This window comes from Bos javanicus, chromosome 11 (genome assembly GCF_032452875.1).
Source record: "Bos javanicus breed banteng chromosome 11, ARS-OSU_banteng_1.0, whole genome shotgun sequence".
In the NCBI taxonomy this organism is placed as follows: domain Eukaryota; kingdom Metazoa; phylum Chordata; class Mammalia; order Artiodactyla; family Bovidae; genus Bos; species Bos javanicus.
This window is the reverse complement of record NC_083878.1, coordinates 93082538-93109939: the sequence shown is the minus strand read 5'-3', so window position 1 is coordinate 93109939 and position 27402 is coordinate 93082538. Positions and strand designations below refer to the sequence as shown.

General features: G+C 40.1%; 2 protein-coding genes across 2 annotated transcripts; both read right to left on the bottom strand.

Annotated features, from left to right (window-relative positions):
• Window positions 1–3255: 3255 nt before the first annotated feature.
• On the bottom strand, window positions 3256–4188 carry LOC133256555 (olfactory receptor 1L8-like). The gene has a single exon (XM_061431345.1). The coding sequence runs from the start codon at window positions 4186–4188 to the stop codon at window positions 3256–3258; it is 933 nt and encodes a 310-aa protein (XP_061287329.1).
• A 10606-nt stretch (window positions 4189–14794) lies between these two features.
• On the bottom strand, window positions 14795–15724 carry LOC133256616 (olfactory receptor 1L8-like). The gene has a single exon (XM_061431394.1). The coding sequence runs from the start codon at window positions 15722–15724 to the stop codon at window positions 14795–14797; it is 930 nt and encodes a 309-aa protein (XP_061287378.1).
• Between the last annotated feature and the right edge of the window lie 11678 nt (window positions 15725–27402).

Here is a 27402-nt window from a genome sequence, read left to right as displayed (position 1 = left end):
TCCATGATTAACTGGCCAAATTGGGTAGAAATATTGGCCATGCATAACTAGGGCGTGTCTGGCGTTGGTGTTGGAGTCATACAGAGGACAGCACCCTGGGCTGATGACATTGGTTCATCCTGCATCACCCGCTCACAAGCTGGTTCCTGATGTTTTATGAATAACAAGGGAGACACCATGTCTGTAAAGCAGTACATCACACACAGATCAATATTCAAAAGTGAGTCATTTGTGAAAGGGCTGCCTGGGGAATGTGCAATACAAAAATTAGTGGAGATTTGGTGAATTAATGGGATTGGTTGTTCTATTCAGAGAGTGAGGGGCACCCAGATTGAAGACAAGAAAAGAGGAGGAAGGTTTTTGACTCGAACATTCTAAAAGCAGAGGGTAAATGGATCAGGCCAACACTATAATCTTTTCTCTCTCTCTCTCTCTCTCTCTTTTCTTTCTACTGCTGGGGTTTTGTTTCCATAAAAAGAAAACATTTGAATCAGTTCTAATGAGGTGGATGAAACTGGAGCCTATTATACAGAGTGAAGTAAGCCAGAAGGAAAAACACCAATACAGTATAATAACGCATATATATGGAATTTAGAAAGATGGTAATAATAACCCTGTGTACAAGACAGCAAAAGAGACACTGATTTATAGAACAGCCTTATGGACTCTGTGGGAGAGGGAGAGGGTGGGAAGATTTGGGAGAATGGCATTGAAACATGTAAAATATCATGTATGAAACGAGATGCCAGTCCAGGTACGATGCACGATACTGGATGCTTGGGGCTAGTGCACTGGGACGACCCAGAGGGATGGTATGGGGAGGGAGGAGGGAGGAGGGTTCAGAATGGGGAACACATGTATACCTGTGGTGGATTCATTTTGATATTTGGCAAAACTAATACAATTATGTAAAGTTTAAAAATAAAATAAAATTTAAATAAATACATGGTGTATATGGCCTAGAAGTCCAAATGCATGGACTTAAAACCAAATTCCAAAAGTAAGTCTTATCTCCCTGGACTTATGACTTCTCAATCCATGAAATATTTGAAAGTATCAGGGAGAAAACAGTAAGGTACCAAACTGGGTTGGAGTAGCCAAGTAAGTGACCAGCTTCTGAAGCTCACCTCCACATCCTGATGCTTTTCTTTCCTTCCCAGCCACTCCAGAAGTTGATGTGCACCACGTCTGTTTATCAGGTCAAGTCTGTTTCTCAACCAAAGATCAGCTTCCTCATATGTCTCCCATGAACTTCTGGACTGATTGACAAGGAGACAGAGATGGAGGAGGAGCTGATAGGCTACTCCAAAGGGGTAACATGTTTTCCTTCACTGACCTCAACTCCCACTTCTTTCCTAACACTTGGTCCCTAGCTCTCTATTGCTTCTGCCAGCTCCAGATCTCAGAAGGCAGAGATGCTCTGACTCAAGTGTGAGGATGCTCCTGTTTGAGGAAGCCCAGCCAGCTTCTCATGAGTCTGAGGTCTGCACTGCTGGCCTCTGGGGTGTTTGTTAGGCTGAGGGAGTTGAGGTGTGATGATCTCTTCATAGAGTTTATCCTGGGATCTCTGTAGGCAGAGAAAGCAGAAGAGGAATCACAACTAGCACTGTTGACTCCAAGGGGCCAGGAGACCCTTGAGACTTTCTGATTAGATGTTGGGACTAAGCTCAGAGCTTCTGAACCTCAGTGCACTGTGTCATGGGCTGTTTCAGTTTCCCCAAGTGATATGCTTTATCAAGGATGGACAAATACTCACTGGGGTAAATCTTGTTATTTCAGGACATTCAAATGTGGACCAAGGTGTATTCTAGATCCTGGCAGGTCATCAGTTAATGTAGTGGAAGGTTAACGCTTTCAGGGAAGGCAGTGGTAGATCTATGTGCTTTCAGTGTCTGTGCTTCCCAGTATCTGGGTTGGCATGTGGACTAGACATTTTTCCATGTGGTATGCAGTAAACGTTTATGTATGTTTAAAGCCCAGAGCCATGCAAAGGATATTGTCATATGTGGCAAATGGATGTTGGATAAAAAAAAGCATGTGTTTTTAAAGTTCAGTCTCAGAGCAGTGTTTGAAGTTTAGTGTTGAGGAAAAGAGATATTTATTAGAATACTGCCCTTTTCTATTAGTAGTTACATTTAAGAAGTTACTTAGCCTTTAGAAGCCTCAGGTTCTTCCTTTACTAAATGAGGGTAAAACTGCTTCTTGGCATGAACATTGAAGAGAAAATTAACTTTTGAATTTTATACAGAAAATATTGTGTATTTTGGTAAACATTATCCATAGTAAAGTTATAGATAAGAAGGTACATTTGGCTACCACCCTCAAAATAAACCACTGCCTCATGCAGTGAGGGGTCCTTTTCCTTTATGGTGAATTTATTTTAAACTTTCATCTACATATCAAGAATAAATAATGTAGAGACAGAAAGTCTTGGCTTTGGGTTTTGTCTCCTCCACTTACTATTCATGTGTCTGCCTTTCTATTCATTCATCCTCTTGACAAGTGTGATTTATTTATTCCAGCTTTATTGAGACATAATGGATACATGACAATAAGTTGTCCAACACAGTGATTTGATAGATGTTTTTATTACAGAATGATTACCACAATAATGATAATTAACATGCATAAGAGTTGGGTTTTTGTTCACTACAGAGCTCAGAACATTCTGCTGTCAAAAACATGGAAGAAGGAAGGGCACAATCTCTGTATAACTGTTCCACTAGACACACTCCTCGCTTGGTGGAAGCTTCAGTTTTTTAAGTCTCTGTCTTGTCACCATCTCTGTCTAGTTGCTTCTTTTTTCTAAATTACTGCAACGATTTTCAAAAAGCTAACTCATTACAGAAATTACATTGAAACCCAAATTATATTAAGAGAATCAAAAGTTATCAGACTGATGTATGTTCTAGGAAATTTTGTGGAAAACAAAGGTTTCAACAGCATTTGAAGCAATGAAAAAGATGTGGTTTCCTGAAGAAGAGGAAGGCAGAAAGAGAGTTGCAGATATATGAAAAATGGAAGCCAAGATATTGGTAGACCTGGAGCCTATTCCTGAATCATCATAAAGTCTCCATGGTTAGTAGTTGCATGTGTAAAGAAGTGGGTGCAACCCAACATCAATGACACGTGTGAGTCATATCTACTGACCTACAAGAGTTTATTATGTTTGTCAAGAACCAAGAGAAACAGGATCTAGAGCCTCAGAGAAACCCATGAACATATCCCCAGAAGGCTAGGATTTCCTCCTTCTAGCTAGGTTTTCCTCCTGCCCATCAGCTTCACCAGGCCCCTCTTCATGTCTTTATTTCTCAGACTGTAAATGAAAGGGTTGAGCATGGAGGTCAGGACCGTGTAGACAATTGTTGCCACTTGGTCCTGAACAGTGTAGCTGGACAAGGGCTGTAAATACACATAAAAGATGCTTCCATAAAACAGGATCACCACAGTAAAATGGGAGCCACAGGTGGAGAAGGCTTTGCGTTTCCCTGCAGCTGAGGGGATCCTGAGAACTGCTATGAGGATTCGCACATACGAGAAAACAATGCATAGGAAGGGGGTCACCCAAAACACCAGCCCTTCTGTCTTTATTGTGAGATCATTGACAAATATGGAGGAGCAGGACAATTTCAGCAGAGGGTTGATGTTGCAGAGGAAGTGGTGGACAACATTGGAGTTACAGAAGGTGAGCTGATTCAGCAAAAGTATGTGTAGGAGTGAGTGGAGGTGAGGCAGTGAGCAGGAGAAGGCCACCAGCAGGACACAGGGGCGGCGGCTCATGATGGTGATATAGTGGAAGGGGTCACAGATGGCCACATAGCGGTCATAGGCCATGGCTGCCAGAAGATAACTATCAGTGTTGCCCAAGGCATATGTAAAATACATCTGGGTCAGACATCCAGCATAGGAGATGGTCTTCTTCTCTGACAGGAAGTTCACCAGCACCCTGGGGACAATGGTGGTTGAGAAGCAAATGTCAATGAAAGACAGGAAACTCAAGAAGAAATACATGGGGGTGTGCAGTTGAGGGTCAGAATTGATGGCCAGGATGATGAGTAGGTTCCCTGTTATGGTGACCAGGTACATGATGAGGAAGAGGATAAAGAGTGGCTTCTGGTCCTCTGGCCACGAGGAAAGTCCCAGGAGTATGAACTCAGAGACACTGCTGGTTTGATTGAGTCTTTCCATTGACTTTGGTCTCGCTATGTACAAGAAGGTTTGTTATTTATCATGCTCCAATTCCACAGCCCAAATTACAAGAACCCAGCAAGTTTTTGTTGTCCTCTATTTGGGCACTATTAGCAGCTGTGCTGGGAAAGCTTGTTACCCTCCTGGTGCCTTGATGTTGTCCTCCCTTCCCAAATCCATGTGATCATAAGGGCCTTATGATGAAACCTGAAGGAACAGAAGTGTTTTCCTTTAGAAACCGTCACAGCTGGACCCCTTGATTCAAGCTCCTTAGTTCCTAGTCTATGAAATCTGTGTCCCTGGTGGGAAAACAGCAATAGAACAGAAATTCTTGCCTTTGTGTAATTCATGTAGCTTGGGTGATAAGTCAGATGATCACAAACAGTATATGTAATACAGTATCAGGTAGTGATACATACACGTAGCAGTACAGAATACATCAAGGCTGTATATTGTCACCCAGCTTGTTTAACTCATATGCAAAGTACATCATGCAAAATGCCGGGTTGGATGAAGCATAAGCTGGAATCAGGATTGCTGGGAGAAATATCAATAACCTCAGATACACAGATGATACAACCTTTATGGCAGAAAGTGAAGAGAAACTAAAGGGCCGTTTGATGAAATTGAAACAAGAGAGTGAAAAAGCTGACTTAAAACTCAACATTCAAAAAATTAAGGTCATGGTATCCAGTTCCATCACTTCATGGAAAATAGACGGGAAAACAATGGAAACAGTGACAGACTTAATTTTCTTGGGTTCCAAAATCACTACAGATGCTGATTGCAGCCATGAAATGAAAAGATGGTTGCTCCTTGGAAGAAAAGCTATGACCAATCTACACAGCATATTGAAAAGCAGAGACATTACTTTACTAGGTCCATCTAGTCAAACGTACTGTTTTTCCAGTAATCATGAATGGATGTGAGAGTTGGACTATAAAGAAAGCTGAGCACCAAAGAATTGATGTTTTTGAACTGTGGTGTTGGAGAAGACTCTTGAGAGTCCCTTGGACTGCAAGGAGATCAAACCAATCAATCCTAAAGGAAATCAGTCCTGAATATTCATTGGAAGGACTGATGTTGAAGCTGAAACTCCAATACTTTGGCCACCTGACATGAAGAACTGACCCATTGGAAAAGACCCTGATGCTGGGAAAGATTGAAGGCAGGAGGAGAAGGGGAAAACAGGATTAGATGGTTGGATAGCATCACCGAGTGTATGGACATGAGTTTGAGCAAGCTCTGGGTATTGGTGATGGACAGGGAAGCCTGGCGTGCTGCAGTCCATAGGGTTGCAAAAAGCTGGACGTGACTGAGTGATTGAACTGAACTGAACTGAGTTATACATTTGTTAAAAAACAGGGTATTATTAGTATAAGCAGATAGAGATCATTGGAGGTAGGGAGTACTTTTTTTCCACTTTCTTTTTATAATATAAATTTATTTATTTGAATTGGAGTCTAATTACTTTACAGTATTGTATTGGTTTTGCCATGTATCAACATGAAGGACCCCCATTCTTTACCAAAGCAAATTCAGCTGTTATAAAACTAGACTTTGTGTGTCTTTGATAGAAATAAGCATTTGCCAAAATAATCAACAGTGAATATCTGAGAGAGATATTGAATCCAATTCAACAGTGGTTTTTCCTTGTTTGGACACAGAATGAAGGGTTCTTAACCTTTCAAAGGTTAACCCCTCCTGAACTCACGGCATGCTATCATCAGTCTGTGCAAGTCTCCCCTCTTTTGTAAATCATTCTTCCCTTCATTAATCCCCTGTCGTAAACCACTTTTGTACAGAAAGGCATCCATTGTTAACTATACAGTTTATGTTTTAAAATTTCTTCTGTCATATATTTATTCAAAGATACGTATGAGAAACATGTAAATATGTGTCTTCCAGTCATACTCAGGACTTTAAGTCTTGTGTGCGTGTGTGTGCTCGGTCGTTCAGTCGCGTCCAACTCATTGAGGCCCCAAGGACTATAGTCTGCCAGGCTCCTTTGCCCATGGAATTTTCCAGGCAAGAATACTGGAGTGAGGTGCCATTCCCTTCTCAGGGAGATCATCCCAGGGATTGGATCCACGTCTCTTACAACTCCTGCACTGGCAGGCAGATCCTTTACCACTAGTGCAACCTGGGAAGGCCTTAAAGTCATATATTACACATGAATTTCTTAATATATTAATATATTTAACATTATTAAATTAATACATTACTTCATTTACAATTAACTGCTCATATTTTTATATAAGTTATTAAACATCTTTAAACCTCAAGTACTTCATGTGTCATATAGGACACAAATATTCACATTCTCATGAAGATAGTGAAATAATGCATGAAAACACTTAGAAGAGAGAAGAGCATATTGTCAGCATGCAGGAGAAGCTGTTGATCCTCATCAGTCCCTGTGTCACCTTCCTTTGTCTTCTATTTCTTGATGTTCTCAAATCAATTAATTTATGTATATAAAGTATCACATCCCTCACTGCCAAACTGTCCAGCTAATTTCAGGATTTGTCAAGTTTTTATGGAAAGAATATTTGTTTATGCACTGAAGAATTGGATGAATCAGTAATTAAAACTAATAATAATGACCAATATTTATGAGTAAGTATTGTACCAAGCTTATGCTAAACATGCCACTGAATCCCAAGGAATTATGAAGCATTTCAGGAGACTAAGGCTTACAGAGGTGAAGTGGTTTGCTGAAGTTCACTAAGGACCTGAGAAGCAATCAGGTTTAACTCCAAGCTGGCTCACTCTAAGTTTATGCTCTCCAGTGTTAAGCTTCCCCTCCTCTAATTACGCTATGTTAATTGTCGATCACCATCAACATAGGCACTGTTTTTATTGTTCTAAAAATTTCCTACTCGAATTGCCCTTGTACCCTCTGACACACTTTCTTCTCCCATATTCAGAATTTATCCTTGTATTTGCTAGAGAGGTGGCCTTTCTGTGTTGTAGTGGAATTTGAAAATATGAATATCCATGATTAACAGGCCAAATCGGGTGGAAAAAATTGGCCATGAATGACTTGGGCGTGTCTGGTGTGTGGAGCTGGTGTCGTGCAGTGGACAGTGCCCTCTGGTGAAGACAAACAGTGAGGGGTTTGATTCACCCTGCATCACCTGCTCACAAGCTGGTTCCTGATGTTTTATGAATAACAAGGGAGACACTATGTCTGTAAAGCCATACATCACACACAGATCAATATTCAAAAGTGAGTCATTGTGAAAGGGCTGCCTGGGGAATGTGCAATACAAAAATTAGTGGAGATTTGGTGAATTAATGGAATTGATTGCTCTAGGTCAGAGAAGTGAGGAACACCCAGGCTGATGACTAGAAAGAGAGGAAGGTTTTGGATTTGAGAATCAGGAAGATTAGCTCTAAAAGGACAGGGTGTATGAATGATGCTGGGAATACAACTCTTTCCTCTTATTTCTATTGAAGGATTTTGCTTCCACCAAAACATATGGTATAGGTGCCTAGAAGTCCAACTGGATGGATTTAAAACCAAGTGACATATGAAAATGTTACTTGGATCTTATGACTTCCCAATCCATGAAATATTTGAAAGTATCAGGGAGAAAAGAGTAAGGTACCAAACTGGGTTGGAGTAGCCAAGTGAGTGGACAGCTTCTGCAGCTCACCTCCACGTCCAGATGCTTTTCTTTCCTTCCCAGCCGCTCCAGAAGATGATGTGCACCACGTCTGTTCATCAGGTCAAATCTGCTTCTCAGCCAAAGTTCAGCTTCTGCATGTGTCTTCCATGTACTTCTGGGCTGACTGACAAGGAGAGAAGCAGGGATGGAGGAGGAGCCGACACACTACTCCAAAGAGATAGCACATTTCCCTTTCCTGACCTCAATCCCCATTTCCTCCCTAACGCCTGGTCCCTAGCATGATGCTGCTCCTCCTAGCTCCAGATCTCAGAAGGCAGAGATGGTCTGACTCAAGTGGGAGGACTCTCCTGATTGTGGAAGCCCAGCCAGCTTCTCATGAGTCTGAGATCTGCTCTGCTGGTCTCTGGGGCATTTATTAGGCTGAGGGAGTCGTGATGTGAGCACCTCTCAGAGGAGTTTGTCCTTGAATCTCTGTAGGCAGAGAAAGCAAATGGGAATCACAGCCAGCACTGCTGACTCCAAGAGGACAGGGGACCCCTGAGGCTTCCTGTTAAGATGTTGGCACTAATCTCAGAGTTTCTGAACCTCAGTACATCATCTCAAGACTATGCTTCAGTTTTCCCAGGATGGGCTATCATGAGTGGACAAATATTTATGTGGGTGAGTACTTTTATTTTGGGGGATTCAGGTATGGACCAAGGTGTAGTCTAGATCTGGCAGATCATAAGTCAATGTGGGAACATTGTACTTTTCAGGGGATTCAGTTGAGGGAGATCAATGGTGTGTATGTGCTTGCCAGTGTCTGGTGTGCATGTGGATTAGATTTTTTCTGTGTGGGATTAGGTTGATATTAATGTATTTTTAATGCACAGGGTCAGGCAAATTTATTGTCATATTTAACAAAGGAGCTTTTGGAAAAGATGTATGTATTTCAGAGTTCAGGAGGTATGCATACAAAATAGAATATTACTCAGCCAGAAAAAAGGAAATCTTGGCTCTGGCAACAACATGGATGGACCTGGAGCAGTGTTTTGAGGTTAAGTTCTTTCTTTAAATTTTTTAAAATTGAGGTATGGTTGATATACAATATTATGTAAGTTCGGGTATCCAACATACTGAATTGCAATTTTTAAAGGTTATACTCCATTTATAGTTATTATAAAATATTGGGTATATTTTCTGTGCTGAACAATATGTCCCTGTAGGTTATTTATTTTCTACATAGTGGTTTGTACCTCTTAATTCTCTACCCCTAACTTGTCTCTTCCCTTTCTCTTTGCCTACTGCTAATCTATAGTTTGGTGTATGTATCTACAAGTTGGTCTTTTTAAAATTTTCATTATTTTGTCTTTTAATAGTCTATTCATCTAGTCAAGGCTATGGTTTTTCCTGTGGTCATGTATGGATGTGAGAGTTGGACTGTGAAGAAGGCTGAGCGCCGAAGAATTGATGCTTTTGAACTGTGGTGTTGGAGAAGACTCTTGAGAGTCCCTTGGACTGCAAGGAGATCCAACCAGTCCATTCTGAAGGAGATCAGCCCTGGGATTTCTTTGGAAGGAATGATGCTGAAACTGAAACTCCAGTACTTTGGCCATCTCATGTGAAGAGTTGACTCATTGGAAAAGACTCTGATGCTGGGAGGGATTGGGGGCAAGAGGAGAAGGGGACGACAGAGGATGAGAGAGCTGGATGGCATCACTGATTCGATGGACGTGAGTCTGAGTGAACTCTGGGAGTTGGTGATGGACAGGGAGGCCTGGCGTGCTGCGATTCATGGCATCTCAAAAAGTCGGACACGACTGAGTGACTGATCTGACCTGATCTGATATAAGTGATATCATATAGTATTTGTCTCTGTTATTGTTTCATTTAGTGTTTTGTTTTTATTCAATGAAATATTCTTTAAATTCTATAGTGCTTTACAACTTTTAAAAATTTCACTTACACAATTTCATATAATCCCACAGTAACTCTTTTTAACAAGTTCCGTACCCCGGTGTTTCCCCTCCCCTTCTCCTTCTCCCTGCTGGTAACTACTAGTTATTTCTGTATAGGTGTGAGTCTGTAATCATTTGTTCCATACAAAGTTATTATAATACTATTGACCTCATTTCTTAAAATTATATTGCTGCTGCTAAGTCACTTCAGTCATGTCTGACTCTGTGCGACCCCATAGGTGGCAGCTCACCAGGCTCCCCCGTCCCTGGGATTCTCCAGGCAAGAATACTGGAGTGGGTTGCCATTTCCTTCTCCAAGATGTACATTACATCTCCACAACTTATTTATAACTGGAAGTTTGGGTCTTTTAGTTCCCTTCAACTATACCCACTCCCCTGCAAAGTCCATCTCCTCTGGCTACCACCCGTCTCTTCTCTGTACATGTGAGATTTTTCGTTTGTTTTGCTTGTTTTGTTTTTCATATTCCACATTGAAGTGAGGTCATATGATATTTTTCTTTCTCTGTGTGATTATTTCACTTAGCATCATACCCTCTAAGTTCATCCATGTTGTTGCAAATGGCAAGATCTCATTTTTTCTGGCTGAGTAATATTCTATTTTGTATGCATACCACATTGTTAAAATCTATTTATCTACTGATGGATAGTTAATTAGTTTCATACTTTCTCTGTGGTAAACAATGCTCCAGTGAACGTTAGGGTGCACTTTTTTTTTTTCAATTAGTGTGTTTGTTTTCCTCAAGAAAATGCTCAGAAGTGAAACTGCTGGATCATGTGGCAGTTCTATTTTTAACTCTTTGAGTTCCTTCCAATATAATTTTCCACCCAATTTAAATCTGTTGTAGTTAAAAGACCAATTAGATTCCACCATACAGGGTGGAGGACCTCGGCATGTCTCTCTTGTACTCAGGTGCCTGCTTTAACCAAGGTGTCATCCTGGTTACAGAAACATAAAGCAGCAGCTGCTCACTCACAGTCGCAGTATGTCACTGATGTTCAAAGGCAGGCGCCCTGTCTTAGTGCTACAGCAAATGTAACAGCAATATGTGTCTACAGTGATAATCCTAACTTACTATTGTCTAGGCAGGTCTTTAAGAAACTCATTGATAGCTTCTCTCTAAATTGTATACAAAATGTCTCAGGAAATTATTATAGTTTGGCTTTGGCCCAATACTTCACCTCCTGGAAAAACGAACCCTGGAAACATCCTGTATTGGCCCTGACTCAGCACCACATGTGAGAGAGGGTTAAAAACACTACACTCTTGCTTTGAGGTAGTTTTGCAAGAAAGGAATATTGAATCCCTTTCCTGCCTTTATTTTTCATTAGGTGATCTCACTTCAGCTGCCTTAGTTCTCCCACTTTTTCCAATTACTAGCTGTCCTAAAACTAAGATCATGGCATCCAGTCCCATCACTTCATGGCAAATAAAAGGGGAAATAATGGAAACAGTGAGAGACTTGAATTTTTTGGGCTCCAAAATCACTGCAGATGGTGACTGCAGCCGTGAAATTAAAAGACACTTGCTCCTTGAAAGAAAAACTATGACCAACCTAGACAGCATATTAAAAAGCAGAGACATTACTTTGCAGACAAAGGTCCCTTTACTCAAAGCTATGGTTTTCCCAGGAGTCATGAATGGATGTGAGAGTTGGACTATAAAGAAACCTGAGCAGCAAAGAATTTATGATTTTGAACTGTGGTATTGGAGAAGACTCTTGAGATTCCCTTGGACTGAAAGGAGTTCAAACCAGTCAATCCTAAAGGACTAGACAGCATATTAAAAAGCAGAGACATTACGTTGCCAGCAAAGGTCCATTTAGTCAAAGCTATGGTTTTCCCATTAGTCATGTATGGATGTGAGAGTTGGACTATAAAGAAAGCTGAACACCAAAGAATTGATGCTTTTGAACTCTGATATTGGAGAATACTCTTGAGAGTCCCTTGGACAGCCAGGAGATCCAACCAGTCCATCCTAAATGAAATCAGTCCTGAATATACATTGGAAGATCTGATGCTGAAGCTGAAACTCCAATCCTTTGGCCAACTGATGTGAAGAACTGACTCATTGGAAAAGACCCTGATACTGGGAGAGATTGAAGGCAGGAGGAGAAGGGGACGACAGAGGTTGAGATGGTTGGACAGCATCACTGACTCAATGGACAAAAGTTTGAGTAAGCTCCAGGAGTTGGTGATGGACAGGGAAGCCTGGCTTGCTGCAGTCCATGGGGTCACCGAGAGTTGGACACGACTGAGTGCTGAACAGAACTGAGCCTGTCTGCTGGGAGTCGGCGTGAGGACCTCCATCCGTGGCAAAGGTCATGAGGAAGGAGGCTTGACATTCGCAAAGGCTGGATCGAGCCTCAGGAGTCCCCCTGGATATTCTCGAGCATCTGTCCTAACCCAGACTGCACTTCTCTGGATAATCAGCTCGGTTTAGCTCTACTGCCTTCTATAGGCATGCAGAAAGATGAGGCTCTCCAGAGCTGCTGCTTTTGTCCATTTGTAGGAAGAAGTGCAACACTAGTGGCTCAGATGGTAAAGAATCTGCCTGCAATGCAGGAAACCCAAGCTTGATCCTTGGGTTGAGGAGATCCCCTGGAGAAGGGAATGGCTACCCACCCAGTATTCTTGCCTGGAGAATCCCATGGGCAGAAGAACCAGGAGGGCTATAGTCCATGGGATCACAAAGACTTGGATTTGACTGAGTGATTATAAACCAGAAGACCAGAAAGAAGTAGAAAGACAAAGAATGATGGGATTATCTCTAAATAGAGGGACTGAGGCATTGCCCATGGTGAGTCTTAATTGGGCCCATCTAGAGGAAGGCATGCCCCAGAACATTTTTCCTTCAGAAGTAGGCACAGTCAAAATTTGTTGTTGTTCAGTTGCTAAGTCATGTCTCCCTCTTGGAGACCCCACAGACTGTAACATACCAGGCTCCTCTGTTCTTTATTATCTCCTGGAGTTTTCTCAAATTCATGTCCGTTGAGTCAGTGATGCTAACTATCTCATCCTCTGCTGACCGCTTCTCCTCTTGCCCTCAATCTTTCCCAGCATCAGGGCCTTTTCCAATGAGTCAGCTCTTCACATCAGGTAGCCAAAGTATTGGAGCTTCAGCTTCAGCACCAGTCCTTCCAATGAATACTCAGAGTTGATTTCTTTTAGGATCGACTGGTTTGATCTCCTTGCAGTCCAAGGGACTCTCAAGAGTTTTCTCCAGCACCACAGTTCAAAAGCATCAATTCTTTGGTATTCAGCCTTCTTTATGGTCCAACTCTCACATCCATATGTGATTTCTGGAAAAACCATAGCTTTGACTATACAGACCTTTGTAGCCAAACTGGTTGGAATTTAAATAGAATTCTCAGCAGCACTGTCTCCTTTGGTATGGACATATAAATAGTACCCTTAACTTAAATCAATTGGATTCCCAAGACAAAGAGTAAACTGGTGAACGTGTTAGTTGCTGAGTTGTGTCCGACTCTTTGAGACCCCATGGAACTTCATTTAGCCCACCAGGCTCTTCTGTCCATGAAATTCAACAGACTAGAATACTGGAGTGGGTTGCCATACCCTTCTCCAGGGATCTTCCCAGGATCGAACCTGGGTCTCCTGCATTGCAGGTAGATTTTTTACTGTCTGAGCCACCACATGAGACAAAGAGAAAATTGGTGAGTTGAAGGTAAATTCTGTGAAGTGAAGGGTCACATTACCCTTGACCCTCTCATTCCCTTGTATTCAGATGAAGCACACATTCAGCTGGTATTAATCTTTATTGTGCACCAGTGATGAATCATCCCCAAAGCCTTTACTTATTATCTCCAGGTTCCTGGCTTTTTTTTTTTTAATTGATGCATGATTTTTATTTAGTAAAATGACAAATCTTATGTGTACAGCATTTTACTGATGACTTGGTCATCTGTTTCTTGTTGATGATCATTTAATTTGAGTTTAGTTCTTCCTAACATAAAATACTATGAATATTTTTGAGTTTTTAATAAACATATTTTTATGTTTATAAGAATTTCCATACTGCTTTCCAAAGTGATTGTGTAATTTTATATTACCAGTCACTGCCTCTAGGTCATGAGGTTATGGTAATTTTTAAATTTCTACTTAAAAATTTTTGTATTATGTTTCTATACTAAAAAAAAGACTTTGAGTTTCTAGAAGAAATACTAAATTACATATTTTAAACATATAGTTGTAGGAAGAGATGGAGGAAAAAATGGTTTCAACATTGCTATTGTGGAATGGATAATTTCTTGGTTCTTGTTCTTTCTGATCATTAGCAATTTTTTTTAATTTAAATTGATTTATTTTAATTGGAGGCGAATTACTTTACAATATTGTATTGGTTTTGCCATACATCAACATGAATTTCTAATTGTTTGGAAAAAATGAGGAAATTGAAAAGAAAGAAAGACATAACAATATAATAAAGGAGGAATGGAAAACCAAGAGAAGAGAAAAAGTGAAAACTTAAGTTTTAAAGAAAAATATTTTGAAAGAGAAAAATGAAGAATTATGAAAATCTTCAAATTGAAAATCAGCTAAAATGTACTTTCTCCTTCTCCTCCTCCTCCCTCTCCTTTCTTCCTCTCCCTTTTCAAATGTTTACAAAGGCATTCAAGAGCTACAAATTAGGAAATTATTTTTAGCAATATACTGAAATGTGAAGGATGTTGGTGGGTGGATAAGTCTTGAAAAGAGAGTAATTTGTTCAGGAAGTATCCGTGGGAAAAGGATTAGTTTAAGCATCTCATTTGGAAGATTCTCTGTGATGACTCTTGATAGGAGAGAGGAGAAATAGAGAGGGAAAGTATCTTGATTAAGCAGAGGCAGAGCCAACTGAAGGATCATCATCACTGGATGTAATTACCCATGATGCCTCATCTCACATGGGTTAAAGAAGCTAACCTCCAAGAACTTGCTTGTTTACCAAGAATCAGCAGAAACCAGATTCAAGTGGAGCAGAATCCACACGTGTGTTTCTCAAGAGGGTGCTGCCTATGGTTTCCTTCTAACCAACAGCTTTCTCAGGCCCAGTTTCAGGTCTTTGCTTCTCAGGCTGTAGATAAAGGGATTGAGGGTGGAAGTTAAAACTGTGTAGATGATTGTTGCCATGTGGTCCCTGATGCTGTAGGTGGACACAGGCTGTAAATAGACATAGAAGATGCTTCCATAAAAGAGTGTTACCACAGTGAGGTGAGACCCACACGTGGAGAAAGCTTTGCATTTCCCATCAGCCGAGGGAATTTTGAGAACCGCAAGGAGGATTCGTATATATGAAAAAGTAATGCATAGAAAGGGAGTCACCAAAAAAACAGATCCTTCTATCATCATCACAATTTCATTGACAAATGTGGAGGAGCAGGATAATTTCACCAGAGGGCTGAAGTCACAGAGGAAGTGGTGGATAATATTAGAGTCACAGAAAGTGACCTGATTCAGCAGAAGTGTATGTAGGAGTGAATGGAAGTGAGGCAATGAGCAGGAGAAGGCCACAAGCAGGACACAGTGGTGATGGCTCATGATGGTGACATAATGGAAGGGGTCACAGATGGCCACATAGTGGTCAAAGGCCATGACTACTAGAAGCCAACTGTCAGTGTTGCCCAAGGCATATATAAAATACATCTGGGCCAGACACCCAGAATAGGAGATGGTCTTATGTGACAGGAAGTTCACCAGCGTCCTGGGGACAATGGTTGTTGTGAAGCAAATGTCAATGAAAGACAGGAAACTCAAGAAGAAATACATGGGGGTTTGGAGCTGGGAGTCAGAGTGGATGGCCAGGATGATGAGCAGGTTCCCTGTTATGGTGACCAGGTATATGATGAAGAAGAGGATGAAGAGTGGCTTCTGCTCCTCAGGCAGGGAGGAGAGTCCCAGGAGGATGAATTCAGAGACTCTGCTCGTTTGGTTGAATCTTTCCATTGACTTGCATCTAGTCATATACAAGAAGGTTTGTTATTTGTCATGTTCCAATTCCATAGCCCAAGTCATGATAACCCAGCAAGTCTTTCTTTCCTCTATTTGGTCACTGTTAGTAACCGTCCCGGGAAAGCGTGTCCAGCTTATGGTCGTTGATGTGTTCTTCCCTTCCCAAATTCATGGGCACCATAAGGGCCTTGTATTGCAAGCTGGAGAGACAGAAGAAGACAAGTTTTCCTTTAGAAATTGCCAGAGGTGGCCCTCTCTGATTCAAGTTCCTTAGTTCCTATTCTGGGAAAAGTCCTATTTCCTTACTGGGAACATAGCAATAAAACTGACAAATCTTTGCCTTTGTGTAGTTTATGTTGTACTTGGGGAGTTAGATCATCAACAAACAAATATGTAACATAGTATCAGGTACGGATAAATTTTGTTAAGCAAATAGAGCAACCTAAGAGAATGGAGCTGACTGGGGAGTGGAGGTGGAGGTATTTTAGATAGGGAAGTCAGAGAGCCCTCATTTTTTATTAAAGCAAATTCTGTTGCATAATTCTAAAGTTTTTCTTTGCAGTGTTTTGGATAGAATAAGAGCATTTGTGAAAATAATCAACAGGGCAAATCTAGGAAGAACGGTAAATGTAGTTCAACAGCATTTTTTCCTCCTCTTGGCAGAGAATGAGAGGTTCATCCTTCTTAGTTCATGGGATGCTATCATCGCCAGCCTTTGCAAGTTGTATATAATTTTTCCTTTCTTTAATTCCCCTGTCCTAAATCTCATGTGTACAGGATGGGCATCCTTTGTTGATTATTCAATTCATGTTTAAAAATTTCTTTTTCATATGTTTATTTAAAAATATATGAGAAACATTTATATACATTTTTTCAATCATATCCAGTTGTCCAACAGTGGATATTGAAAAAGCCTGTTTCTTGGTGCTGTGAAAAACTAGGTAATGGGAGATCTTACACTAGCAAAGTGCTTTAAATAAAAATTTTAGAGTCAGCACATCCACTCATGCCTTGTGAATAGACATATTCCATAGGGATTTGTCGGAGAAGGCAATGGCACCCCACTCCAGTACTCTTGCTTGGAAAATCCCATGGATGGAGGAGCCTGGTAGGCTGTAGTCCATGGGGTCGCTAAGAGTCGGACATGACTGAGCGACTTCCCTTTCACTTTTCACTTTCAGGCATTGGAGAAGGAAATGGCAACCCACTCCAATGTTCTTGCCTGGAGAATCCCAGGGACAGGGGAGCCTGGTGGGCTTCCGTCTATGGGGTTGCACAGAGTCAGACACGACTGAAACAACTTAGCAGTAGCAGCAGCAGCATAGGGTTTTGTAAGCATTTTGAGACATTGGTTATATATTTTTGGTTACTGTAAAAATCTCCACAATACACACTTACATTATCCCTCACTGTCAAATTGTCAGGCTAATTTCAAGTTTTTACAAGATTTTATGGAAGAAATGTTTGTTTAGGCATTTAGCTTTGAGTGAATCAATAATTATTACTTAAAGCTCAATGCATAACAAATATTACTTCCATAAAATCTTGTAAAAACCTCAACACATCCTGATGGCTCAGTGTGTAATGAATCCTCCTGCAATGCAGGAGATGCAGGAGACACAGGTTTGATCTATAGTTTGGAAGATCCCCTGGAGAAGTAAATGGCAACCCCCTCCAGCACTCTTGCCTGAAAAATTCCATGGACAGAGCAACTTGGGGGGCTACAGTCCAAAGTGTGCAGAGTCAACACGGCTGAGTGACTAAGCGAGCAAATGAAGTCAATATTGTTATTAATCAATATTTATTGAAAGTTTTCGATATCGTGTTTATGCTAAACATCTCACTAAACCCCACAATAAAAATTGGGAGACATGTGTTGAAATCATGTGCCTGAGTTTTATAGAAATGAAGCAATTTGCCCAAGGTCACTAAAGGTAGTAAATAGCCATCAGGATTTGAACCCCACTCTGATTTCAGACTCACTCTAAGCATATGCTCTCAAGCATTGTGCTAAATCTCTTCTAGTTTTGGTATATTAACTTTCTGTTGCAATGAGGCAAGGTTCTGTTTTCTCATTTTGATAATTTCCTACATGAATTACCCTTCTATTCCCTTAACTGACAATGTTTCTTCTCCCATACTCACTTGCAAGGAGGTGAGTTATCTTTCTATGTTGTAGAGATGGTAGAATTTGAAAATGTGAATATCCATGATTAACTGGCCATAATCAGGCAGAAATAATTGGCCATGCACGACCAGGATATGTCTGGTATGTGGAGCTGTGGCCCTGTGGTGCACACTGCCCTGAGTTGAAGACAAAAAGTAGGGGTTTGTTTTGTCCTGCATCACCTGCTCATAAGTTGGTTCCTGATGTTTTGTGAATAACAAGGGAGATACCTTGTTTTTGTCTGTAAAGCAGTTTATCACACACAAATCAATGTTTTAAAAAAATGAGTCATTTGTGAAAGGGCTGCTTGGGGAATGTTCAATACAACAATTAGTGGAGATTTGGTTGGATGGCATCACCGGCTCAATGGACATGAGTTTGGGTTAACTCCAGGAGTTGGTGATGGACAGGGAGGCCTGGCATGCTGCAGTCCTTGGGGTTGCAAAGAGTCAGACACGACTCAGTGACTGAACTGAACTAACTGAATTGGTGAATGAATGGGGTTGAGTACAACAGGTTGTAGATCTGAGGAACACTCAGACTGATGACTAGAAAAAAGGAGGGAGGTTTTAGATCTGAGAATCAGAAAGAACATTCTAAAAGCACAGGGTGGGAGGCAGTCCTAAGATGGCAGAGGAATAGGACAGGGGGACCACTTTCTCCCCCACAAATTCTTTAAAAGAACATTTAACACTAAGTAAAATCCACTAAACAACTTCTGAATGCCGGCAGAGGACATCAGGCACCCAGAATAGCAGCCCATTGTCTTCTAAAGGAAGTAGGAAAAATATAAAAGACAAAAAAAGAGACAAAAGAGGTATGGATGGAGCTCCATCCCAGGAAGGGAGTCTTAAAAAGAGAGAAGTTTCCAAACACCAGGAAACACTCTCACTGCTGAGTCTGTGGTGAGCCTTGGAAGCACAGAGAGCAATATAATAGGGAGGAAAAATAAGTAAATAATTAAAACCCATAAATTACGAGCCCAATGGTAACTCCCCCAGCGGAGAAGCAGCGCAGACACCTTCACCCGCCACTAGCAAATGGGGGCTAGGCAGGGAGGCACAGGCTGCATTGCTTAGAGTAAGGATCGGGCCTGAATGCCCCCGAGGGTAATCAGAGTGAACTAATTTAGGCTAGCAAACCAGACTGTGGGATAGCTACCACGTGAAAAGCCCTAAGACACCACAAGGCCCCTGCACAGAACAAAGGGCAGAACAGAACTAGCCGGCTGCAGACCATCCCCCTGCGGTGACAGGCAGCCAGAGCCAGAAGGGGACAATCGCAGACCCAGAGAGAGATTATCTACCTAACTGCAAGCAGGCGTCTTTGCTAACTAAGACTTCTTGGGGTTCTGGACAGTCATCTGCCTGAGAAGGTGCACCAGTTGTACACCCAGAAAACCAAGCAGCAGGGACGGGAGAGGCAATAAGTCGCAGTGACCACACTCTCCAAACACCTCATCACCCAAGCTGCTCGGAGCTGGAAAGGGCACAAAATGCAGGCCCAATGGAGTCTGCGCCTCTGAGGACTACCCGAGTGCCTGAACCTGAGAGGCTTAGACCTGGGAGGTGCATGCAGCCCAGGGCCACCCTCGGACAGTTCCTGGTGGAGCAACCGAGAGCCTGAGCAGTGTGAGCAGGAAGGGTGCATGTGCCGTGAGCGGGAGCAGACCCAGTGTGGCTGAGACACTGCGAGCACACGCCAGTGTTATTTGTCTTCAGCGTCCCTCCCTCCCCATAGTGCAACTGAACAAGTGAGCCTTAAAAAGTGTCCACCACCAACCCCTTTGTGTCAGGGTGGAAATCAGACACTGAAGAGACCAGCAAACAGAAGCTAAAACCAAGGGAACCGCCTTGGAAGTGACAGGTGCAGTAGATTAAAACCCTGTAGTTAGTACCAACTACATAGGAAGGAGCCTATAGATCTTGAGAAATATAAGCCAGACCAAGGAATTATCCAAAAATGAAGTGACCCCACACTGCCCACAACAACACCAGAGAAAGTCCTATATATATTTTTACTATTTTTATGATCATTTTTTTCTTTTATTTCTTTTTAACTTTTTTAAATTTTTAAGTCCTCTATTACTCCTTTAATTTTCATTTTTATAATCTGTTATAACATTTCAAAAAAACACTATTTTTAAAACAAACTTCATATATATATTTTTTAATAACTTTTGTGACTTTGTTTTTTTTTCTTCTTCTTCTTCTTTTCTTTAATATTGTATTTCTGAAAAATCCAACCTCTACTCTAGAATTTTAATCTTTGCTTTTTGCTATTTGTTATCAAATTGGTACCTTTAAGAACCCAATCTTCAGTACCCACTTTTACTTGGGAGTGAGATTACTGGATTGACTGCTCTCTCACCCTTTGGACTCTCCTTTCTCTCCACTAGGTTGCCTCTGTCTCTTCCCTTCCTCCTCTCTTCTCTACCCAACTCTCTGAATCTCTGTGTATTCCAGACGGTGGAGGACACTTAGGGAACTGATTACTGGCTGGATCTGTCTCTCTCCTTTTCATTCCCCTCTTTTATCCTCCTGGCCACCTCTGTCTCCTTACTCCCTCTTCTCTTCTCTGTATAACTCCATGAACATCTCTGAGCGGGCCAGACTGTGGAGCACACACAAGGAAGTAATTACTGGCTAGCTTGCTCTCTCCTCTTTTGATTCCACCTCATCTCATTCGGGTCACCTCTAACTCCATCCTCCCTCTTCTCTTCTCCATGTAACTCTGTGAACCTCTCTGGGTGTCCCTCACTGTGGAGAAACTTTTCATCTTTAACCTAAATGTTTTATCAATGGTGCTGTATAGAAGGAGAAGTCTTGAGACTACTGTAAAAACAAGACTGAAAAACAGAAGCAGGAGGCTTAAGTCCAAATCCTGAGAACATCATAGAACACCTGACTCCAGGGAACATTAAGTGATAGGAGCTCATCAAACGCCTCCATACCTACGCTGAAACCAAGCACCACCCAAGGGCCAACAAGTTCCAGAGCAAGACGTACTACACAAATTCTCCAGCAACACAGGAACACAGCCCTGAGCTCCAATATACAGGCCACCCAAAGTTGCTCCAAAACCATTGACATCTCATAACTCATTACTGGACACTTCATTGCACTCCAGAGAGAAGAAATCCAGCTCTACCCACCAGAACACCGACGCAAGCTTCCCTAACCAAGAAACCTTGACAAACCACCTGTACAACCCACCCACAGTGAGGAAACTCCACAAACTGCCAGAATACAGAAAGGCCAACCCAAACTCAGCAATATAAACAAGATGAAGAGACAGAGGAATACACAGCAGGTAAAGGAACAGGATAAATGCCCACCAAACCAAACAAAATAGCAAGAGATAGGGAATCTACCTGATAAAGAATTCCAAATAATGATAGTGAAAATGATCCAATATCTTGAAATCAAAATGGAATCACAGATAAATAGCCTGGAGACAAGGACTGAGAGGATACAAGAAAGGTTAACAAGGACCTAGAAGAAATAAAAAAGAGTCAATATATAATGAATAATGTAATAAATGATATCAAAAACACTCTGGAGGCAACAAATAGTAGAATAACAGAGGCAGAAGACAGGAATAGTGAAGTAGAAGATAGAATGGTAGAAATAAGTGAATCAGAGAGGAAAAAAGAAAAATGAATTAAAAGAAACTAGGACAATCTCAGAGACCTCCAGAAGAGTGTTAAACACCCCAACATTCGAATCCCAGAAAGAGGCTCAGAAGAAGATAAAAAGAAAGACCATGAGAAAATACTTGAGGAGATAATAGTTGAAAACTTCCCTAAAATGGGGGAGGAAATAATCACTCAAGTCCAAGAAACCCAGAGAGTCCAAAACAGCATAAACCCAAGGCAAAACACCCCAAGACACATATTAATCAAGTTAACAAAGATCAAATACAAAGAAAAAATATTAAAAGCAGCAAGGGAAAAACAACAAATAACACACAAGGGGATTCACATAAGGATAACAGCTGATCTTTCAATAGAAACTCTTCAGGCCAGGAGGGAATGGCAACACATACTTAAAGTGATGAAAGAAAATAAACTGCAGCCCAGATTACTGTACCCAGCTAGGATCTCATTCAAATATGAAGGAGAAATCAAAAGCTTTACAGACAAGCAAAAACTGAGAGAAGTCAGCACCACCAAACCAGCTCTCCAACGAATGCTAAAGGATAGTCTCTATACAGGAAACACAAAAAGGGTGTATAAACTCAAACCCCAAACAATAATGTAAATGGCAATGGGATCACACTTATCAATAATTACCTTAAACATAAAAGGTTGAATGCCCCAACCAAGAGACAAAGACTGGCTGAATGGATACAAAACAAGACCCCTATACATGTTGTCTACAAGAGACCCACCTCAAAACAGGGGGCACATACAGACTGAAAGTGAAGGGCTGGAAAAAAGATATTCCATGCATATAGAGATCAAAAGAAAGCAGGAGTAGCAACACTCATATCAGATAAAATAGACTTTAAAACAAAGGCTGTAAAAAGAGACAAAGAAGGACACTACATAATGATCAAAGGATCAATCCAAGAAGAAGATATAACAATTATAAATATATATGCACCCAACATAGGAGCACCACAATATGTACAACAAATGCTAACAAGCATGAAAGGGGAAATTAACAATAACACAATTAAAGTGGGAGACTTGAATACCCCACTCACACCTATGGATAGATCAACTAAACAGAAAATTAACAAGGAAACACAAACTTTAAATGATACAATAGACCAGTTAGACCTAACTGAAATCTATAGGACATTTCACCACAACACAATGAATTTCACCTTTTTCTCAAGCACACATGGAACCTTCTCCAGGATAGATCGCATACTGAGCCATAAATCTAGCCTTGGTAAATTCAAAAAAAATTGAAATCATTCCAAGCATCTTTTCTGACCACAATGAAGTAAGATTAGATCTCAATTACAGGAGAAAAACTATTAAAAATTCCAACATATGGAGGCTGAACAACATGCTGCTGAATAACCAACAAATCACAGAACAAATCATAAAAGAAATCAAAATATGCATAGAAACGAATGCAAATGAAAACACAACAACCCAAAACCTGTGGGACACTGTAAAAGCCGTGCTAAGGGGAAAGTTCATAGCAATACAGGCATACCTCAAGAAACAAGAAAAAAGTCAAATCAATAACCTAACTCTACACCTAAAGCAACTAGAAAAGGAAGAAATGAAGAACCCCAGGGTTAGTAGAAGGGAAGAAATATTAAAAATTAGGGCAGAAATAAGTGCAAAAGGAACAAAAGAGACCATAGCAAAAATCAACAAAGCCAAAATCTGGTTCTTTGAAAGGATAAATAAAATTGACAAACCATTAGCCAGACTCATCAAGAAACAACGGGAGAAAAATCAAATCAATAAAATTAGAAATGAAAATGGAAGATCACAACAGACAACACAGAAATACAAAGGATCATAAGAGACTACTATCAGCAATTATATGCCAATAAAATGGACAACGTGGAAGAAATGGACAAATTCTTAGAAAAGTACAACTTTCCAAAACTGAACCAGGAAGAAATACAAAATCTTAACAGACCCATCACAAGCACGAAATTGAAACTGTAATCAGAAATCTTCCAGCAAAAAAAGCCCTGGTCCAGAAGGCTTCACAGTTGAATTCTACCAAAAATTTAGAGAAGAGCTGACACCTATCCTACTCAAACTCTTCCAGAAAATTGCACAGGAAGGTAAACTTCCAAACTCATTCTATGAGGCCACCATCACCCTAATACCAAAACCTGACAAAGATGCCACAGAAAAAGAAAACTACAGGCCAATATCACTGATGAACATAGATGCAAAAATCCTTAACAAAATTCTAGCAATCAGAATCCAACAACACATTAAAAAGATCATACACCATGACCAAGTGTGCTTTATCCCAGGGATGCAAGGATTCTTCAATATCCACAAACCAATCAATGTAATATACCACATTAACAAATTGAAAAATAAAAGCCACATGATTATCTCAATAGATGCAGATAAAGCCTTTGGCAAAATTCAACATCCATTTATGTTTAAAAAAAAAAAAAAAACTCTTCAGAAAGCAGGAATAGAAGGAACATACCTCAACATAATAAAAGCTACATAAGACAAACCCACAGCAAATACTATCTCAATGGTGAAAAATTGAAAGCATTTCCCCTAAAGTCAGGAACAAGACAAGGGTGCCCACTCTCACCACTACTATTCAACATAGTTTTGGAAGTTCTGGCCACAGCAGTCAGAGCAGAAAAAGAAATAAAAGGAATCCAAATTGGAAAAGAAGAAGTAAAACTCTCACTGCTTGCAGATGTCATGATCCTCTACATAGAAAATGCTAAAGACTCCACTAGAAAATTACTAGAGCTAATCATGAATATAGTAAAGTTGCAGGATATAAAATCAACACACAGAAATCCCTTGCATTTCTATACACTAATAATGAGAAAACAGAAAGAGAAATTAAGGAAACAATTCCATTCACCATTGCAATGAAAAGAATAAAATACTTAGGAATATATCTACCTAAAGAAACTAAAGACCTGTATATAGAAAACTATAAAACTCTGATGAAAGAAATCAAAGAGGACACTAATAGATGGAGAAATATACCATATTCATGGATCGGAAGAATCAATATAGTGAAAATGAGTATACTACCCAATGCAATCTATAGATTCAATGCAATCCCTATCAAGCTACCAATGGTATTTTTCACAGAGCTAGAACAAATAATTTCACAATTTGTATGGAAATACAAAAAAAAACCTCAAATAGCCAAAGCAATCTTGAGAAAGAAGAATGGAACTGGAGGAATCAACCTACCTGATTTCAGGCTCTACTACAAAGCCACAGTCATCAAGACAGTATGATACTGGCACAAAGACAGAAATACAGATCAATGGAACAAAATAGAAATCCCAGAGTAAATTCATGCACCTATGGACACCTTATCTTTGACAAAGGAGGCAAGAATATACAATGGATTAAAGACAATCTCTATAACAAGTGGTGCTGGGAAATCTGGTCAACCACTTGTAAAAGAAAGAAACTAGAACACTTTCTAACACCATACACGAAAATAAACTCAAAATGGATTAAATATCTAAACATAAGACCAGAAACTATAAAACTCCTAGAGGAGAACATATACAAAACACTCTCCAACATACATCACAGCAGGATCCTCTATGACCCATCTCCCAGAATATTGGAAATAAAAGCAAAAATAAACAAATAGGACCTAATTAAACTTAAAAGCTTCTGCACATCAAAGGAAACTATAAGCAAGGTGAAAAGACAGCCTTCAAAATGGGAGAAAATAGTAGCAAATGAAGCAACTGACAAACAACTAATCTCAAAAATATACAAGCAACTCCTACAGCTCAATTCCAGAAAAATAAACGACCCAATCACAAAATGGGCCAAAGAACTAAATAGACATTTCTCCAAAGAAGACATACAGATGGCTAACAAACACATGAAAAGATGCTCAACATCACTCATTATCAGAGAAATGCAAATCAAAACCATTATGAGGTACCATTTCACGCCAGTCAGAATGGCTGCAATCCAAAATTCTACAAGCAATAAATTCTGGAGAGGGTGTGGAGAAAAGGGAACCCTCTTAGACTGTTGGTGGAAATGCAAACTAGTATAGCCACTATGGAGAACAGTGTGGAGATTTCCTTAAAAAACTGGAAATAGAACTGCCTTATGACCCAGCAATCCCACTGCTGGGCATACACACTGAGGAAACCAGAAGGGAAAGAGACACATGTACCCCAATGTTCATCGCAGCCCTGTTGATAATAGCCAGGACATGGAAGCAACCTAGATGTCCATCAGCAGATGAATGGATAAGAAAGCTGTGGTACATATACACAATGGAGTATTACTCAGCCATTAAAAAGAATACATTTGAATCCATTCTAATGAGGTGGATGAAACTGGAGCCTATTGTACAGAATGAAGTAAGCCAGAAAGAAAAACACAAATACAGTATACTAACGCATATATATGGAATTTAGAAAGCTGGTAACGATAACCCTGTAAGCGAGACAGCAAAAGAGACAGATGTATAAAACAGTCTTTTGGACTCTGTGGGAGAGGGAGAGGGTGGGATGATTTGGGAGAATGGCATTGAAATATGTATAATATCATATATGAAACGAATTGCCATTCCAGTTTCTATGCATGATACTGGATGCTTGGGGCTGGTGCACTGGGATGACCCAGAGGGATGGTATGGGGAGGGAGGAGTGAGGGGGGCTCAGGATGGGGAACACGTGTATACCTGTGGCAGATTCATGTTGATGTATGGCAAAACCAATACAATATTGTAAAGTAATTAACCTCAATTAAAATTAATAAATTTATTTTTTTTAATAATATAAAATAGAGAGCCCAGAAACACACACACCCCGCCCCCTGTTGGTATACACTTCACACGAATGAGGCGCATTTTTTCTTGAGTGCAGCTTAAGACAGTTGGAAAATCACATGCAAAAATGAAACTGGATTCTTACCACATACCATATGCAAAAATTTACTCCTGATGAATTACAAACTTACATTTGAAAACCAAAAACTAAAAATGTTTAGAAAGTAATATAGGAGAATATCTTTTTCTCCTTAAGATAGAAAAATATTTCTTCAATAAGAAACAGAAAGTAAGCACTAACCATAAAAGGAAATTGTAAATTAGACTGTGTTACTATCAAAGACATCATAGCAGAAAAAGACAAATAACAAAATAGTAAAAGGTATTTGAAATTCAAAAAACCAATTAAAACAACCAGATTAAGAGTACATAAAGATCCCTAGAAATCAGTAAGAAAAACAGGCAAAGCTGGGGGCTGAGGGAGATGAGGGTCTAGGAAAAAAATTAAATAAACATGTCACAAAAGAGAAGAAAATCTAAATGACCAATAATCATATGAAAATATGATGTGTTACATTAATAATCAGAGAAATTCAAATTAAATCACAATGGGAAGCCATTGCACACCAACAGATAACAAAAATTAGAATTCTGAGGATAAATATGAAAAGTTTAAAAAATATGAAGCAATATAAAATTATGCTGTTAGTGGCAATATAAATTGTACAGTCACTTTAGGAAACAATTTGCTATCATCCATATAGTTCAAGTAAAGATACAGCAAGGTGACTAGGTTTAACAAGACGGTGCTGTACATTTGAAAATTTTTATGACAGTAGATTTTAAAAGTTGTCACTACAAAAATCAAAACTATGGATATGTTAACTAACATTATTGTGGTCATCATTTTGCAATAAATACATCTGTCAAATCACTGTGTTGTACACATTAAACAATGTTCTATGTCCATTATTTCTCAATAAACTGTAAATAAATAGTATTTGTCAAGAGATTAAATTAATAGAAAGAAAGCCAGCCATCTGAATAGTAATTAGAAGATG